The sequence below is a fragment of the Taurulus bubalis genome (assembly GCF_910589615.1).
Source record: "Taurulus bubalis genome assembly, chromosome: 5".
Taxonomy (NCBI): Eukaryota; Metazoa; Chordata; class Actinopteri; order Perciformes; family Cottidae; genus Taurulus; species Taurulus bubalis.
Window position 1 is genome coordinate 17300093 of NC_136593.1, and position 16302 is coordinate 17316394.

At 42.1% G+C, this 16302-nt stretch overlaps 1 protein-coding gene across 1 annotated transcript; it reads left to right on the forward strand.

Annotated features, from left to right (window-relative positions):
* Positions 1–1101: 1101 nt before the first annotated feature.
* synpra (synaptoporin a) lies at positions 1102–16302 on the forward strand (the record flags this gene model as incomplete). The annotated part of the gene is made up of 6 exons (XM_079217742.1): positions 1102–1134; positions 1253–1318; positions 14040–14164; positions 15027–15225; positions 15492–15683; positions 16051–16302. The coding sequence occupies exons 1-6, from the start codon at positions 1117–1119 to the stop codon at positions 16300–16302; spliced, it is 852 nt and encodes a 283-aa protein (XP_079073868.1). The 5' UTR covers positions 1102–1116.

Consider the following 16302-nt stretch of genomic DNA (forward strand, 5'->3'; position numbering starts at 1 on the left):
AATCACCTTATTAGTAGCTTCCCTCCACAGAGCTTTTCCAAATATAAGTGCTATTTCCTCTGTAGACTTGTGTCATGTGTGTGTTCGTGTGTTTTATGTGGTTGTATGTGTGATCGAGAGAGAGAGAGAGAGAGAAAGCGAGAGAGAGAGAGATGTGAAATTAGCCACGCTGTCAAAGCTTTACAGGAATTGTCAACAGTGTAGCAGACTCAGGCCCCCTCGCTCGCTAGCATCTCGAGTACAGTGAGATCCAGTCTCTCTCTCTCTCTCTCTCTCTCTCCCTCTCTCTTTCTCTGAGAAAAACTGCATTCAGACAGTTAAGGATCATCATCTCACAGTGTGTGTGTGTGTGTGTGTGTGTGTGTGTGTGTGTGTGTGTGTGTGTGTGTGTGTGTGTGTGTGTGTGTGTGTGTGTGAATGAAGCCTGGCTTGTTTCTGGCTGTCACAGACTGCAAAATACATGTCATGTTTCCAGTGGGGTTTCTCATCAAAAAGAAAATACGGGTTTTTCCCAAACATGATTTGCACACCTTGAGGGTCTGTCCATTTGTTGAGTCTGGTTTGATTGAGTTGTTAGCGGGATAATATAGGCTACTTATTATTATACTTAATACTTATAATTCAATGTGAATGAATTTACATTGCTGCCCTCTAGCTGCAGCTACAAGGCATTACAGCAATAATTGCCTTTGAATTATTTCTGATTTAAATGTGAGCTAAGCCTTAAAACCCAATCAAATATTCCAAATGATAGTTAAAACAAAATTAACTTGGAGACAATGTAAAGGCTATATTGTTTTGTTATATGTATCATGTGAGTGGACATAATATAATGGAAATAACAGGCTAACCCAGATTGATCAAATAACAAATCCCTCCAATGACAGAAAATTAAGTTGTCGCTCCTCTTTGGGAAGACCAATCCCTGCTTGTCCTCAAAAAGAAAAAAAAACCCTAAGTGGACTCGGGTTCCTCCGGTTGGAGTCGGAATGTGAGCCGAGAGCCCCGAGCCCCTTACTATTACGCGCGACAGAACATCACTCGGGTCTTGGCTTGAGGTTTGAGATTGTTTGCATCCAATCTAACAAGTAAGAAAGAAAGTATCGCTCTGTGGAAATGGACGCTGCCGACCAGGTGAGAATAGCGATATCATCTGGACTCAGAGATGTGTGATTATTTGCTAAATTGGCCAAATGTGTCGTTAATTGGTGATAGAAATGCCAGCGCTGTTCTCTTCTGTGTCCTCCTGCAGCTCGCATCTGTGGGGATATTTCAAGTGCTAAAATTACCTCTGGGATTTATCCGTGTTTTGGAATGGGTGAGTTGGATCTTTGACTCTTTTTTGTGTGCATGCAATAACTTAATTATGCAGCGTAAATACATCAGCGAATTATATAATGAACTGTAGAGTGTAACGAGGGTCCGCATGTGGTGATGTTATTCACGGGGTTTGACTCGATACTGTCCTGCTTCTCTCTGCTACAACTTCAACTTCATCACATCTGTTGGCTTTTGGTGCCTGAATTGTGGCGTTTGTGCGAAGGACCTTACCCGAAATCACCTCGGCTGTGATCCGTTTCAGCGTGACCAAATGGCTCAAGTTTATGTAAGGAAGTGTAGCTCCGTGAGAACTCCCCGCCAGGGGAAACCGCTGTGTAGCTTTTCGATTAGGCTATGCGTATTTTGGATGCGTTGTGCCAACACCGTGCGTTTTGCACCAGTCCACGACAAAATGCCCCATTTTACTCCAAGTGAAAAGATATAACAGGAATGAACAATGAGAACGGGGTGTCCGAGGTCTGACTGAATCAAAGCGTTCCTGCCTCTTGCTGTCTGGGTGCCGTTTATAGTCTCTCATGTTTATTGTACAGTGCAGAGAAGCCTAAAGGCAAAAGAGAGATAAGTGACTTTCTTTGATGTGAGTTTAGAGAAATGACTGTAGCCATGAAGAAATTCTCTCTCTCTCTCTCTCTCTCTCTCTCTCTCTCTCCCTCCCTCTCTCCCTCCCTCTCTCTCTCTCTCCCTCCCTCTCTCTCTCTCCCCCCCCCTCTCTCTCCCTCTCTCTCTGTGTGTGTGTGTGTGTGTGTGTGTGTGTGTGTGTGTGTGTGTGTGTGTGCGTTTGTGTGTGCGTTTGTGTGTGTGTGTGTGTGTGTGTGTGTGTGTCCCACTGTAATTAATGCCATCAACTGTGCAGAGCATCCTCAAGCAGCAGAGAATGTCCATACAAATATATTAAAGATAGCTTTTTTTTCATTGAAGGGGGGGACTCCCGCTCACACTCACTTTCATCAGACACACAGTTCCCCAGCGTGTCCTAATCGGTTGCTTCACAGGGCAGATTCACGGGGATACTTGAGGGCCAGAGCCAAAGAACAAGCAGATGATCCAGAGCAGGTGTATTATTACGATAAAACAAGAAATAAAACATCCCAATCCCTTTTGAAAAACAACGTCAGCCACTTTATTTTCTGTGCTTATGACCGTGCTTCGTTTTCAAAAGGCTTGCAGCGAATGTCTTCCCACTTATGACACCAGTACAAACACATGTCTTTCAGTTTGGCTTGTTAGCGTGCCTTCAGGCATTATTGGCTGCAGCCAAGGCAGCCATTGGCATTTACCTCGCTCATGATAATGAACCCTTGACTGTGTGGCTAACTTTAGTCAGTTGCAGCATTCTAGTAGGTTATTATCAGTCAGTACTGGTTCTGCACAAGGAGAAGTTAAATTAATACTCAGCCATGTATGCAGGAGATTCTAGAGGATGGTTTTACGTGTGTGTGTGTGTGTGTGTGTGTGTGTGTGTGTGTGTGTGTTTGGCAGTCCGTCAGTTACTGGCATATTCCGCTCCAAACAGCTGTAAGGCCCCCTCCTCTCCACCATGAACTAACTCATGCAGAAGCTGTCCTTTGAGATGTGCCCAAACTCTTCCCTGCGCGCGCGCGCGTGTGTGTGTGTGTGTGTGTGTGCGTGTGTGTGTGCGTGTGTGTGTGCGTGTGTGTGTGCGTGTGTGTGTGTGTGTGTGTGTGTGTGTGTGTGTGTGTGCGTGTGTGTGAGGGATGGAAGAAGAAAGGGAGCAAAAATGTTCAGTTGATTGAGCACATGATGCAAATGATATACATGCCTTTTTGTATGCACTGGTGCATCATCATGGCTGTTGTATCATCTCACAAGGGGGGGATTTCACAAGTAATGTCTCAACTCAGTGGCTTCCTGTACTACAGCACAACTCAGACTTGTGATTCATAAAGGATGAGTCCATCATGAGTCTAATTTATGAGTAAGGGTCATTCTCTTTCCCAACTCTCAGGACTGACCCATTGTGCTATGATGTCATCCTCAGTAGTTTACTTACCACTAATTCACTTTGGTTCGCCTGACAAAAACTATATCAGCAAAAATCATCGTGACATTTAATACCAAATGCCAATTAACTGTAAATGATTAATCGATTAGTTTAGTGACAGAAAATATCCGGCCAACAATTTTGATAATTGATTGTTTGTCATTTATCAAATAAAATACCAAACATATGCTAGTTTCCATCTTATCAAATGTGAATTTCGTACCATGTACTGTATATATATATATAGTCAAAGTTGTCATGCATATATGTAGCCATTGTAAAAGTAGATATGTGCTACCTATTATTAGGTTTGCCTTCATTTATTGTAAATTAATTACATATTGGGATTGGAACCCTAATCTCCAAACACTCAACTGGATGAACATTATTTGGCAAAATTAGATGCATGTATTTTTCTGTCTGTCTTTTGTCTTTCTCTCTGTCACATCTTGTGTCACTACTTCATTGGCCTTTCATCTTGGTGATGTGTTATAGTCTTTGACAGATTGCTGCAAATTTTCAGTTTGTGCAGGAGCATAAGCAAACACACACACACACACACACACGCGCATACACACACACACGCGCGCGCACACACACGCACACACACACACACACACGCGCACACACACACACACACACACACACACACACACACACACACACACACACACACACACACACACACACACACACACTAACACCAGAGGAAAACTGGGAGATGCTGATTGGTTGGCCACAGCTGCTGACAGATATCACAAGAGACTTGTCAGGTCAAAGATCTGTTTTTCAGCACTGAAATCATTCAATTCTCTTTGACAAGGGGACACGAGGCTGAGGAATAAAATGGCAATTATTTTAAACGCTTCTATAGAGGGTGCTGTTTTTCATGTTTCATAATAACTATCACAAATTGCTCTGCAACTAGTGGCATCTGTCAACCTGATATCTGTCAGTCTGAGATTCTCAATGTCTGATGGTCTCTCTTCACCCTCTTTGGTTGGAAAGAAAACTGAATTTCTTGAATGATTCAGTGGTCTATTGTTCAGCTTCATGCTCATTATGTTTTATTTTCTCCACTTGAAGTCAAATCTGAGTAACATTCCAGTAATAATGTGATCCAAACATAAGTCTGGGTTGAGGGTCGTGATTGCTGGTGTGCTCCTGGATGTGGCATGGCCTTTATTGGCCATCAGGTCAGAGCTGGACCTCTCTGTCCCTCTCAACCCTGAGATGGCGGCCCGCCATCTGTGACCCAGACAGCGAGAGGTTGTGATGGTCCTCTCCTGTAGGAGGACATTTCTACTCGAACAAGACACACACACACACATACACACACACACACACACACACACACACACACACACACACACACACACACACACACACACACACACACACAGTACATGTGTACCAGACAGTATGAAGGAATATAAATGCCACAAAGACACACTGTATTTATCCCTATTCGAACCTGGTCCTGCAACTCTGGTATTCCTTTTACAAGTGAGACACAGGGACTGACATGAACTTGGATCATCTTTAGGCTCTTGTTAAGACATTCCTCTCGCCATGGAAACAATAGGGAGAAGAGGAGATCCAAGAAGGGGGCACTGTTACAAAAATAAATGGAGATTTTCTGCCAACTTGTGGTCAGTCAAGCTCACTGAGGATGAGACAGTGGGAAAGATGAATGTTGGCTATGAAGGGCACAAAGCTCTCCCTGTGCAGGAGGGAATTAGTTATTGCTAAATGTGCCACTGAAGCAACGATCAGACAGCTTCCACATAAAAGCTCAGCGAAGTATTTGTTTTTTTTTACACTGATGTAGCAGCCAAGATCAATACCATCAGAGCATGAGCTCATCTGTTCGATGAGCAGGGAAAAACCTTTTGTCTCAGCGATGTAAGAGTATTTGTTTCTTTGTTTCCCCCATTTTAAGTGCAAACATTAGAGTTAGTTATTTTCCATAGCTCAGCAAATGTATGTCAGTGAGGGTGATATCTTTTCTTCATCACTGTAATGTCAAAGGTTCATTTAATTGTGCACCTGTCTGCTCGCTGCACTGTGCTTCCATCCTGATCTGTGTTTGTCTTTTTGTTTTGTACTCAACTAGATGGCGTACAATTGCTCATGTTTGCACACTGGTGGACCGCAGAAAGCAAGCGAGACTCTCTGTGTGTGTGTGTGTGTGTGTGTGTGTGTGTGTGTATGCGGACTGTGTCTAATGCTTCCGACTGAATGGAGAGAGTGAGATATTTTTACTCTACATTCACACACATCTACATTGCATACTTACATCGAGGCCCTTAAACACTAAAAAACACACACGCACACACACATGCACAGAGAGGACATGCAGCCATGCAGACACGAGCATGGGCATATACTGTTAGTGAATGTAAACGCTGTATGAATACAAAAGCATGGAAACACGTAACACAGGCTTCTACATAAATTAAAATCACAAGTGCATCAAAGCAGAAGAGAAATGATAACATGAAGCACATGAAGGAATTCATCACCTCACTTGCTTTTGTGCTTGGTGGAAATGTTCAGAAATAACAGCGAGCTTGAACTTTAAGATCAAAGTTCACGTTTACTTTCATTAGAAGGCAGGCGTATAAATCCATTGGTAAATGTATCCAGAGAGCATGTACACACGCTCGGCCGTGACAGACAGCCTGTAGCATGTAAACAGACCTACGTGTGCAGGTGAGCAGGCGGCTAGTTTGGTTAGCCAGCAAGTTTCCCTCAGAGGAAGATCCCTACCCGGGGGGCTCATTTCAAGGTTTGATTGGATAGCTTTTTGAGCTTTTTATTGTGTGCAAAGTCAACATGACCTGGAGCTGAGACAGGTGCCTTTCAAATATCCCACAACACAATAATTTGCTTGGCTGCATATTGCTCCTCTTCTTCCTATTCAAACCACCCGCTCCATAGAGTAGTTTTATTTTCAGTTAGAGATATGTCTATCTTTCTCAATCTCGGGTCTCAATCTCTATTTCATCGTTCTCCTTCATTATGTCTTCATAAATAAGAGATTTTTTCTCTCCTACCAGTCAGACAAGGAGAGGGGCTGAACATCTGAGGCGGTTTTCTCCTCCTGAGGCAGCCACTTGACAACGCAACTATTCCTATCGACTTGAATAGAGCAGGTGGAAGATGTGTGTGTGTGTGTGTGTGTGTGTGTGTGTGTGTGTGTGTGTGTGTGTGTGTGTGCATGTGTTTGTCTAGCTTGTGAAAATGTCAAGTGCATCAGCTGATACACCTTTTAGCTCGCCTGCCACTTAACGTGATCCTCACCTCCCCGCTTGCCACTACCACCGTAGCTTCCTCTGCCACTCGTATCACGTCCTCTTGTTCAAGCAGCTCCTCCATTTTCTCTTGTCATCTCTTTTATATGATATATTTTACAGTCAAATGTTCTTCATTTACCATGTACTGCCCACTTCATTTACCATTTTGCTTGTCTCGTTTTTTTTATCCACCCTATTTGTCTTCCTGTTTTTCACAATGGAGGGCTGTTTGTATTGGATTGTATAGGTCTGATTGCCTATGGTTAAACCCTGAAGCCTGTGCATCAGTTTCATAATCCACAGCCAGCCTTCGCTCTTCCACAGTGTTCGTTCATGTCTTCATTTGAGCCTACATCTCCCTTGCTCGAACTGCATTTAAGTCCGAGACCAATTCATTGTTCTCTTATCCACATCCACTCACCTAAATCTGTAGATTATATCTCAAGTTGTATTTGTTTTTCTTTATCTTTGATTGAAGTACAAATGTACTCACATTGGTTTGAAAGCAAATAATGGTAGATACGTACTGTGATCGTCAAAGCCATGTAGGTCAATGGAGAAGAGGGCAAACGGGGCTGTTCAGAGCATTTGTTTGCAATGCGGACGGTTTTCATTCCTGTACCCTGGCCTCTCTCTCTCTCTCTCTCTCTCTCTCTCTCTCTCTCTCTCTCTCTCTCTCTCTCTCTCTCTCTCTCTATCTCTCTCTCTCTCTTTCTCTATCTCTTGTTCCCCGAGGAGCCCAGCTGGGAGAGGCAGATAAACACATGGGGGCGCAGGGCTTAGCACCCTCCTTCCACAATGCCACGCCTGTTCAAAAGCCCCAGCCAGAAATGAGAGGGGCTAAACCCAAGCTGAAATCACAGGGAACGGAGGCAGCTGCAAGAGAGAGAGAAAGAGAGAGAGAGAGAGAGAGAGAGAGAGAGAGTGAGAGAAAGAGAGAGAGAGAGATGTTTATCGGGGGAGGGGGGGGGGGGGTTGATAATGAGAGTATTTATCCTCTCACTCTTCTGGTCACTTTTCTTATACCATTTGTTTGTTCGGATACGCACATGCCACAGTCTGCCCGTACAGTATTTATCAGTCCTTTCAGCTGCACATGATGTAGCTGCATATTTTTTTAACTTCATGCATGTGTGAAGACGATCGAGCACATTTCTGCGTGTTTGTTTGTGGCCTCAAATTGCCTCAAAACCAACCAAAATACAGAGAGGGAATCACTTAAAAACACTCCAGTAGAGGAATTCCCTGCAGAGGTTACAGCTGTGCACCATAACAGTCGGTGAAGCAGCAATCAGCCTCCACCTGAGGCCTGAAGCCAGATATCCATAGGGGTTATTTGTTTTTATTTTATAACTTTTAGTATTTTGATACTTTTATTTTGAAATTTTACCATATTTGCACCAGTTTGTATAATAGATAAATACTGATAACAGTCCATTTAAAATGTGTACCTTCTCAAAATAGGTCACATCACAATCACAGACTATATTTCCTCTTTATTTCTTTATTTGATTTCACTGGTTTCGAACAAAAAAGCTCTCATTGTGCCATTTGTATAGAAAAGTGATTGCAGAAGAAAACATATTCTCTTTTGAAACACAAACCAAATTCAAAGTTAAAAGTCTTTCTTACCGCAGTTATTCAAATCCTGAAGCCACAGGAAGTGAGCATGTCATTTTTGTACGCCTGTAAAACTTTTATTGGCGTGGAATTAAAACCTATGTGGGTTTCAGCTGGGGACATGTGTCCGTGGCAATGTGGTGGTTACACTGGTGGTTACACTGACTAATTGGTGTGAATGTTCTTGATTTATAATAATTTGATAATTTGTATGACACGTAAGTGGGAAGAAGGTGCTTTATAATCAAGATGAAACAGTAATAAAAGGGGTTTTAGGTTTGCTGCTCCTCCGGCTTGGAATTTGCTGCAGACTGATTTGGGTCTATGGGAGCCGGTCTCTTTAGGTGTTTTTAAAAATACATTGAAAGAGTTGGAGGAAGGTTCATCTGGTTGTAGATGTTTTTGACTGAGGTTTGTGCACCTGTGTGAACTAGGATGCAATGACTTAGTTTTGGTTTTACTCATGCTGTGATCGAAAAATTTTCTAAAAATTTTCTGTCACTGTTTTATGTTGTTTGTCTGAAACTTTGTCTAATGTGCTACTGCTGTCTTGGCCAGGACACTCTTGCAAAGGAGATGTTTAATCTCAACGAGGCTTTTCCTGTTAAATACATTTTAAATAAAAAATAAAATAATAACAAAAAAAACATACAGTTATTATTATTTAACAGGTATTATTATTTTAATTATAGTAAAACTATGTCAGTAAAGTACTGATACATTACTCTCTTGTGACGTGTTAATTGTGTGTGTGTGTGTTTATTGACATCTGCCAGATTGCTCACACATATTTAGTTTAGTTTAGTTTTTTATTTGTTCGAGAGGGACTATGTACATTGATGAACACTTTAAATTAAAATGTAAATGCACCCAATTACAGCCGCAAGGCTGATTTTCATTGCCTGTCCCCCTGCCAGAATGTACAGGCTGAGTGTCCTAGAGGAAAAAGACATGCCAAAGTGCAGTAGTAATAAAATACAATCAATCATCGTCTATAGCTAGAGCCCACTGCTCCCTATCCAGGGATGGGTCAAATGCAGAGAAGAATTTCCCCAAGGGGATTAATAAAAGTGCATGTTTCTTTCTTTTCTAGCTGACAATACACAACAGTTCGATAAAAAGTTAACAATGGATAAAAAGGAATCGCATATATAAAAGAAACAAGAGAAAATATCACAGTGTAAGGAAAACATTTCACATTCATCATATTGCACACAGATATATTGCACATAAGGGCATTCATTATTTTGCACATTTAAAGTTTCATTCATTCATTCATATAACATTAATACATCACATATTCATGACAGCACTTGCTAACAAGTTTAGGTGGACATCAGCCATCCCTTCGTGTGCTTTTTAAAAGTGCTGAAGGTGGTCGCCTGTGTGGGATGACACTGGTGACTAGTCGCAGGGCCGCATACAGGTCTCTGTTTGATGTACTCGTTCAGCGGAGGATGTGCCAGACCATTTAGGGCTTTGTAAATGATGCTGGCTTCTTTAAGGCTGATAAGGTTGTTAAAACTTAAAAACGTATGTTTGTTCAGGATGTGGCAGTGATGATGGGTTTGCGGTTTCTTGTCAAAGACTTTGAGTGATCTCTTATACAGAGATTCTATGGGTTTGAGTGTTGCTGTGCACGTGAGTGACCAGCTGGTCAGACAGTACACTAAATGTGAGAAAAAAAAAAAAAAAATATGCACTTTATTAATCCCCTTGGGGAAATTCTTCTCTGCATTTGACCCATCCCTGATTAGGGAGCAGTGGGCAGCCCTTTGAGGCGCCCGGGGGTTGCGAGTTTTGCTCAGGGACACTTCGACATGTGAGCTGTGGGGGGACTGGGGATCGAATCGGGTGCCTTGCGGTTTCGGGACGACCACTCATCCCCCTGAGCTACAATCGCCCCACAAAAGGAGAAGATCATTGAATGTAGGAATGTCCTGGCTGCGTTCTCTGTCAAGCTGTTTCTGATGTGCCTGAAGTTTAGTAGGTTGAATTTGATGTGGGACTGATTGATAAACACTGTTCTGATTTATACATTGTGGGTGCAAACACACGCTTGAGACAAACATGCACACAATGTCTACGTGCTCACAGATATTGCCAGGATGAGAGTGGGAAATGTAGCTGAATGATCTAATAATGCTGATGCTTATTAAATAGCGCCCTCCAAAGGCCGAGGGGCATTCAAACTAAAGAGATCTCTCGTCCCCGGGTGCTGGCAAGCTGCACGTCCAGCTGCCTGTAATATGGGAGAGCGGAGGCTCGTGCTCACCAGGCGCCAGGTCTGATTATGGTGATCATGGTTGTGAGAACTCTTGAGGCTATCGGAGCTTTATATGGAAAACTGGGCCGAGAGAGAGCATATTAAGGGCAGAGGGTGTGTATGTGTGTGTGCGTGTGTGTGTGTGTGTGTGTATGTGTGTGTGTGTGGGTGTGTGTGTGTGTGTGTTAGAAGGTTGAATGTGACTGTGAGTATGTGTTTGCTGCATGTTCATGTTTGCTGATTATAACCAGAAGCCTGTTTATCTTTCTAATCCTGACTTTGGTTCCAGTCCTTCAGTTTTAAGTCATCAGACACCAAACTGGCAGCTGATGTCTTCCCATCAGTCAATTGGCTCTTTCTTTAGTTTCATATCTTCTACCTGGCTTGACCAGTCTTTATTATTTCTACCTCAAACAATGTTGTAACAGATATTGGACCCTTTGTGAATTTACCTGTTTGGAATGATTCTCAATTTTTTTTAAAAGGTCTATTCCCGAAAAGCTGTTGTTGTGTCTACTTCTGTTTCCTCATCAATTAGCGTTTGCGCTAACTTGAACCATAACTCAACCGTAGCCCTATAGCCTCAGCAATGGATGGTATAGACATAGCATAGCAATAGGGAAACATAATCCAGTGAAAGGTTCACCTGAAGTTGAAATGTTCCAAAAGTGAAAGCATAATTTTACTCAAGTGCACATCTCAGTGATTTCGATATTCGTACCATAGATCCAACAAACTCTCCGTATGGATTATGGTTTAGCAGTTACATTGCAATTTTACGTTGCACGTACAGCTAACTGTGTTGTTTATTCTACTTGCTACACCTTCATATCTCGTCTGCCTCCACGTGTGCCTTTGTGTGGTGGGTTTGCCATAGTAAGGGCATCAAATTGTGGTCGCCCCTAAATGCAATTGAGTCGTACCCATGAGTTTACAATTGCATGCATCAGTTTAAAGAAATATTGTAAATCTCGCCGCGCCGCAGTTCGTGTAGTAGCTGAAATGAAATTGAGTCATTTAATCAATTGCATTTTCACTAAACTAGTAAGAATTGTTGTTTTCAAAAAAATACATTCCCACACATCTTTAGCAAATGCTCTTAATGCCTTTTCACATTTCCTCTCCAGCTTCAAGGTTGACTAATTAAACAGACTGGGGTTGTCTTGCCTCTTGCCTTTTGTGTCAGTTTTACCAATCACTCACACACAACTGCCATACTAGATGTCGTTAAAACTACTCCTCACTTTGAGAGCAAAGTCGTGAGAGAAGAGCTCATTATCTCTCCTTTGTCAAACGAGGGAGGCAAAGTCCACAGTTCTGTCTCTTTGGGCCGCACTATTGTTGCAGCGTTCCGCAGAGGCAACAGCTTAATTTAATCACAGTGGTCAGGGACAGAATGTGAAGGAAGTGAGAGAGTGAATATAATGTATTTTCTCAACTGTACTGTTTAGAGAAGAGTGCAATGACTGGACACAGTACAATCTGTGAGTTTCATGAGAATGTTTGTGCTATTGGAGATTAAGATATGAGTGTGTGGACACGAGATGTTTTGATTACAATACAAAGCAAACTAATGAAAACAATCCACAAGGCGTGGTTTCCAGTGAAGAGTAACAGTAAAGAGTCTCAGTCTTTCATGTGTTTTATTCGGCTATGTGACACATTTTTCAGCGTGCCTTCTGAGTAAAAGACGGCAACATATTTGTGATTGCAAAAGACGCAGCATGTGTTTGGGCCCTTAATACACACAGCACAACCTTAGCCACACAGACAGTTATTAAAGCTTGTTTTACACACTGCTTTGCACTCTGATTCATTGCATCATCATCACCATCATCATAATAATAAGGAACAAAGTTGTTGGCTTTATACACATAAAAGCAGCAATGTTTATTCATTTCTACCTATTCACCATCCATTTACAGGCTGAACAACCTTCTCATTGTCATTTGCTTTTAGGTTTATTTGCTGCATTTTGTTTAATGCGTCTGTAAATAATCTACTCACCACTTTCTGTTTTGGAAATCAGGTTTCTCAGCCATGTTTATCGATCAGCTGAGAGGTTGCTTAATCAATCATGTTGTTTCAACAAGCAGACTGACATTGCACTAGCATATTAGTATAGCATTAGCAGAAGAGGTGTACTTACAGAGAGATTAACAGAGTAAACAGCAATGCAGAGTCCAGTATCACCTTCAGAAATTGGCCTAATGACTGACAAAAAATATGGAGCCATAGTCTAAATAGTTTTATAATTAAAGTTTGAATATCCCTACAGTTTCAACTTGAGCAAACAGACACCTTATTAGTCTTTCACCGCATTTTAGAAGGACACGTGGTTTTGGAAAATGAATGTTTTTGTGACGTGGTAGAGGGCAGACTTGTGGAAGAATGAGGCAGTATTAGACAGGTCAAAGTGTCGTAGTCGACATTCATCCACAACACACGCACAGACACAACCCACTACATGGCCGTGGTTTCCTCGGAAAGCCTCTTCCAGCTTCTGTTTCAGTCTCAGAAGGCTTCTGGGAGCACAACTGGATTAGATATTTACGTGCTCAATGTGCATGGTTATATTTGCTACGGTAAGTTCATTTGCATTTTTCTTTACTGTGGATATAGTATTTAAATAAGTGATCATTCTGCCTGCTCTTTGTCTCATCAAGCTGTTGTTATATTGGCAGTATTGGCAAATTGTGACAAAACATTAGAGTTTTACAGCTTTTAATGCCAGCTAAGTTTGGTGGTTCTGTTTTTCTTAAATTGTAATCAGCTACATTTTTCTCCACGCATGGCTAATTCAGTTATATCTGTCAGATTGGATTTTGCTTACACTTTAATTTCTGTATGCAGAAATATACTTTATTCTTAGGTTTTCTTCTATCGCTGCTGTGTTCAGAGTTCAGATGATCCTTTGTCTTTATAGTCCAAGGGAAATCATGTATTGTATTGAAACAAGAAAAATGCCTAAAGAACGTGAGCGTCAGTCGAGTGTGGTGGAGAAGTCCTCATCAGGTGAAGTGGAGTGAGCACAAACAGTGATCTCTTCCTCCAGACTCAGAGACCCTGTCTCTGTCCTAATTCAGCTCAGCCCACGCACTCACTGCAGCTATTGTAGTCAATGTGCTGATGTTGCCAAAATGCAAAATTGGCTTCACGGCGGAGAAATTGTTGAGATGTCCGTAAACAAAATGTTGCTGCTGATACTCACGATTCGCTGCTTGGGCTTGTTACTAGAAATTAATTCCAGTCGCAGTTTTAACCTTTTCCTGTGGCTCAGTTTTGAAGAGTCTCAAACTCAATTGATATGTTGATAAAGCTGCACTAATCAATTTTTCTTTATATTAACACTGGGTGAAATTATTATGTGTAAAATGAGATATGTTGCTCATAGTGACTCAGTTCCTCACAGATCTATGAAGCATGTTGTGTCTTCCAACACATGTTTTGATCATATGGGCTCTGTTCTCTGTCTTAAATCTGATTTTTCTTTTTGTCTTTCTTTGTGCAGCTCTTTGCCATTTTTGCATTTGCCACATGCGGGGGCTACTCTGGGCAGCTGCGGGTTAGTGTGGACTGCATGGAGAAGGCCAGGAGCAACCTCAGCATCGGCATTGACTTTGCTTATCCTTTCAGGTGAGTAAGTGAGAGGGCTTTATTTGTTGTCTCAAACTTTAATGGCAGGAATATGAATCTGTGTTTACTCTGACACACTGATACGTTGAATGATGGAGCCACAATGGGACTTGAATGAACGCTCTCAGTGTCTTTTCACTTACACAGCAAGTCTTTGCTTCTGCCTTTCTAAACACACATACATCCAGACAATCTGAACTGAATAGGATTAGTTTTTACAGCTCATTGCGGTCTAGTGGGATCCCTCATCTAAGGTATAGAATCCACATTTGTGGGACTTAATGGGCATTCATGTTAAGGGCCAAATCTGCAAAACATGTTTTCTTTGATGTAAAAACAGATGATTTAGCCAACATAGTCAATATATTTGGAAGCAATGTGGTTACTTGCAGAAAACACACTGCGACCTGATATCTGCAGTTCTCTGTGACATAATGTAGGATGTTAGTGAATTAAAAAATAACGCGTGTAGGTGGACACAGCAGATACAACTGGAACTATCTGTTTTGCAAGACTCTTATTCACTCAAGACTGGGTGAATAAGATAATGTGTTTTTTCTGACTCCCATTCAACATTACGAGGACTTCAGTTCCCAAAAGTTGAGCTGCAATCTGCAACGAAATAGATGTAATGTTTAACTTCCTGGTATCATCAAGCGTACTGTAATAAGGATAGCTTCAGTTATTAGAGGTATTGTGCTAAAAGTCAGACCATGTCAGATAGGTTATAGAAAGGGAAGAGGAATTGAGCACTGATCATTTACTAGGACCTCCTTGGGTGAAACGTATCCTGGCAAAATAGTGCGATTTACACCATTTGTTGAATTGGTTTGACCCCTGTACCTCCCTCTGTGTGTGTCAGGTTGCACCAGGTGTCCTTTGACGCGCCCGTGTGTGAGGGCATTAGGAGGGAACACGTGTTTCTCATTGGAGACTATTCATCCTCTGCAGAGTTCTTCGTCACCATTGCGGTCTTCGCCTTCCTGTATTCCCTCGTGGCCACCATCGTCTACGTCTTCTTTCAGAACAAGTACCGTGAAAACAACCGAGGACCACTCATTGTGAGTACAGTGGACTTCGACTGGGGACATTTCCGATCTTTAGTTGGCGGTTACCCAACATTATATAAACCTACCCTTAAATTCTCAATAAACTCTATTCCTCCAGCTTATACAGACTCTGCCAAAAGAATCATGATGCTAGACGTAGCTATGCAAAGCAAACCCCATCATGCGTCCACTACTTTCACAAAGTAACAAAGTAATGTTCTGGCTTCTTCAGCTTAATTCTTTCCATATCCTGCCTCTTCTCTCCTACACGCCATCAGGACTTTATAGTCACGGTGGTGTTCTCCTTCATGTGGCTTGTCAGCTCCTCTGCTTGGGCCAAGGCTCTGTCTGATGTGAAAATGGCCACTGATCCCGATGAGGTGCAGCTCCTCATCTCTGCCTGCAAAATCCAGAGCAACAAGTGTGGCTCTCTTCAGGGACCACGCTGGTCCGGACTCAACACCTCAGTGGTAGGTTCCCAGCACGTGTGTCAGTTGAATGCAGTTAAAATGGCGTGGTGTGTGTAAGCGATGAAGGCAGTTGAACTGTCAGGTGACGTTGAAATTGAGGGATGCGAAAGAGGTGTTGAAAAGATACACAGATTCCTTTGAATTAAAAATAAATCATAATTTCTGCCTCAATTTAATTAGAGGCAGACCATTAAGAAAGACGGTGAACATTGTTTCAAACAAATGTTGAAAACTATTTATATGTAAGTATATATGGAGTAGTGGAAGAATATTAATAGATATAAAAATACAAGGATTTGAGCGTGTATAACTGTCAAGAATTTTTAATTTGCCCAATATTGCTTTGTTTTATTCTCTTTCCCTTTAGGTTTTTGGGTTTCTCAACTTTGTTCTATGGGCTGGGAACATCTGGTTTGTCTTTAAGGAGACCAGTTGGCACAAGGGTGCTTCAAGGTTAGCAGGCGGAGCATCTGAGAAGCAGTCCGGCACCTTTAACCAGCAGCCCTACAACCAAGAAAGCTTTGACCAGTCAGGGAGCTACAGCGCCCAGGGAAACCTCAGCCAGCCGTCTGAGTACAGCCAGGTGGGAGGGTCCACCTCATACTCCAATCAAATGTAG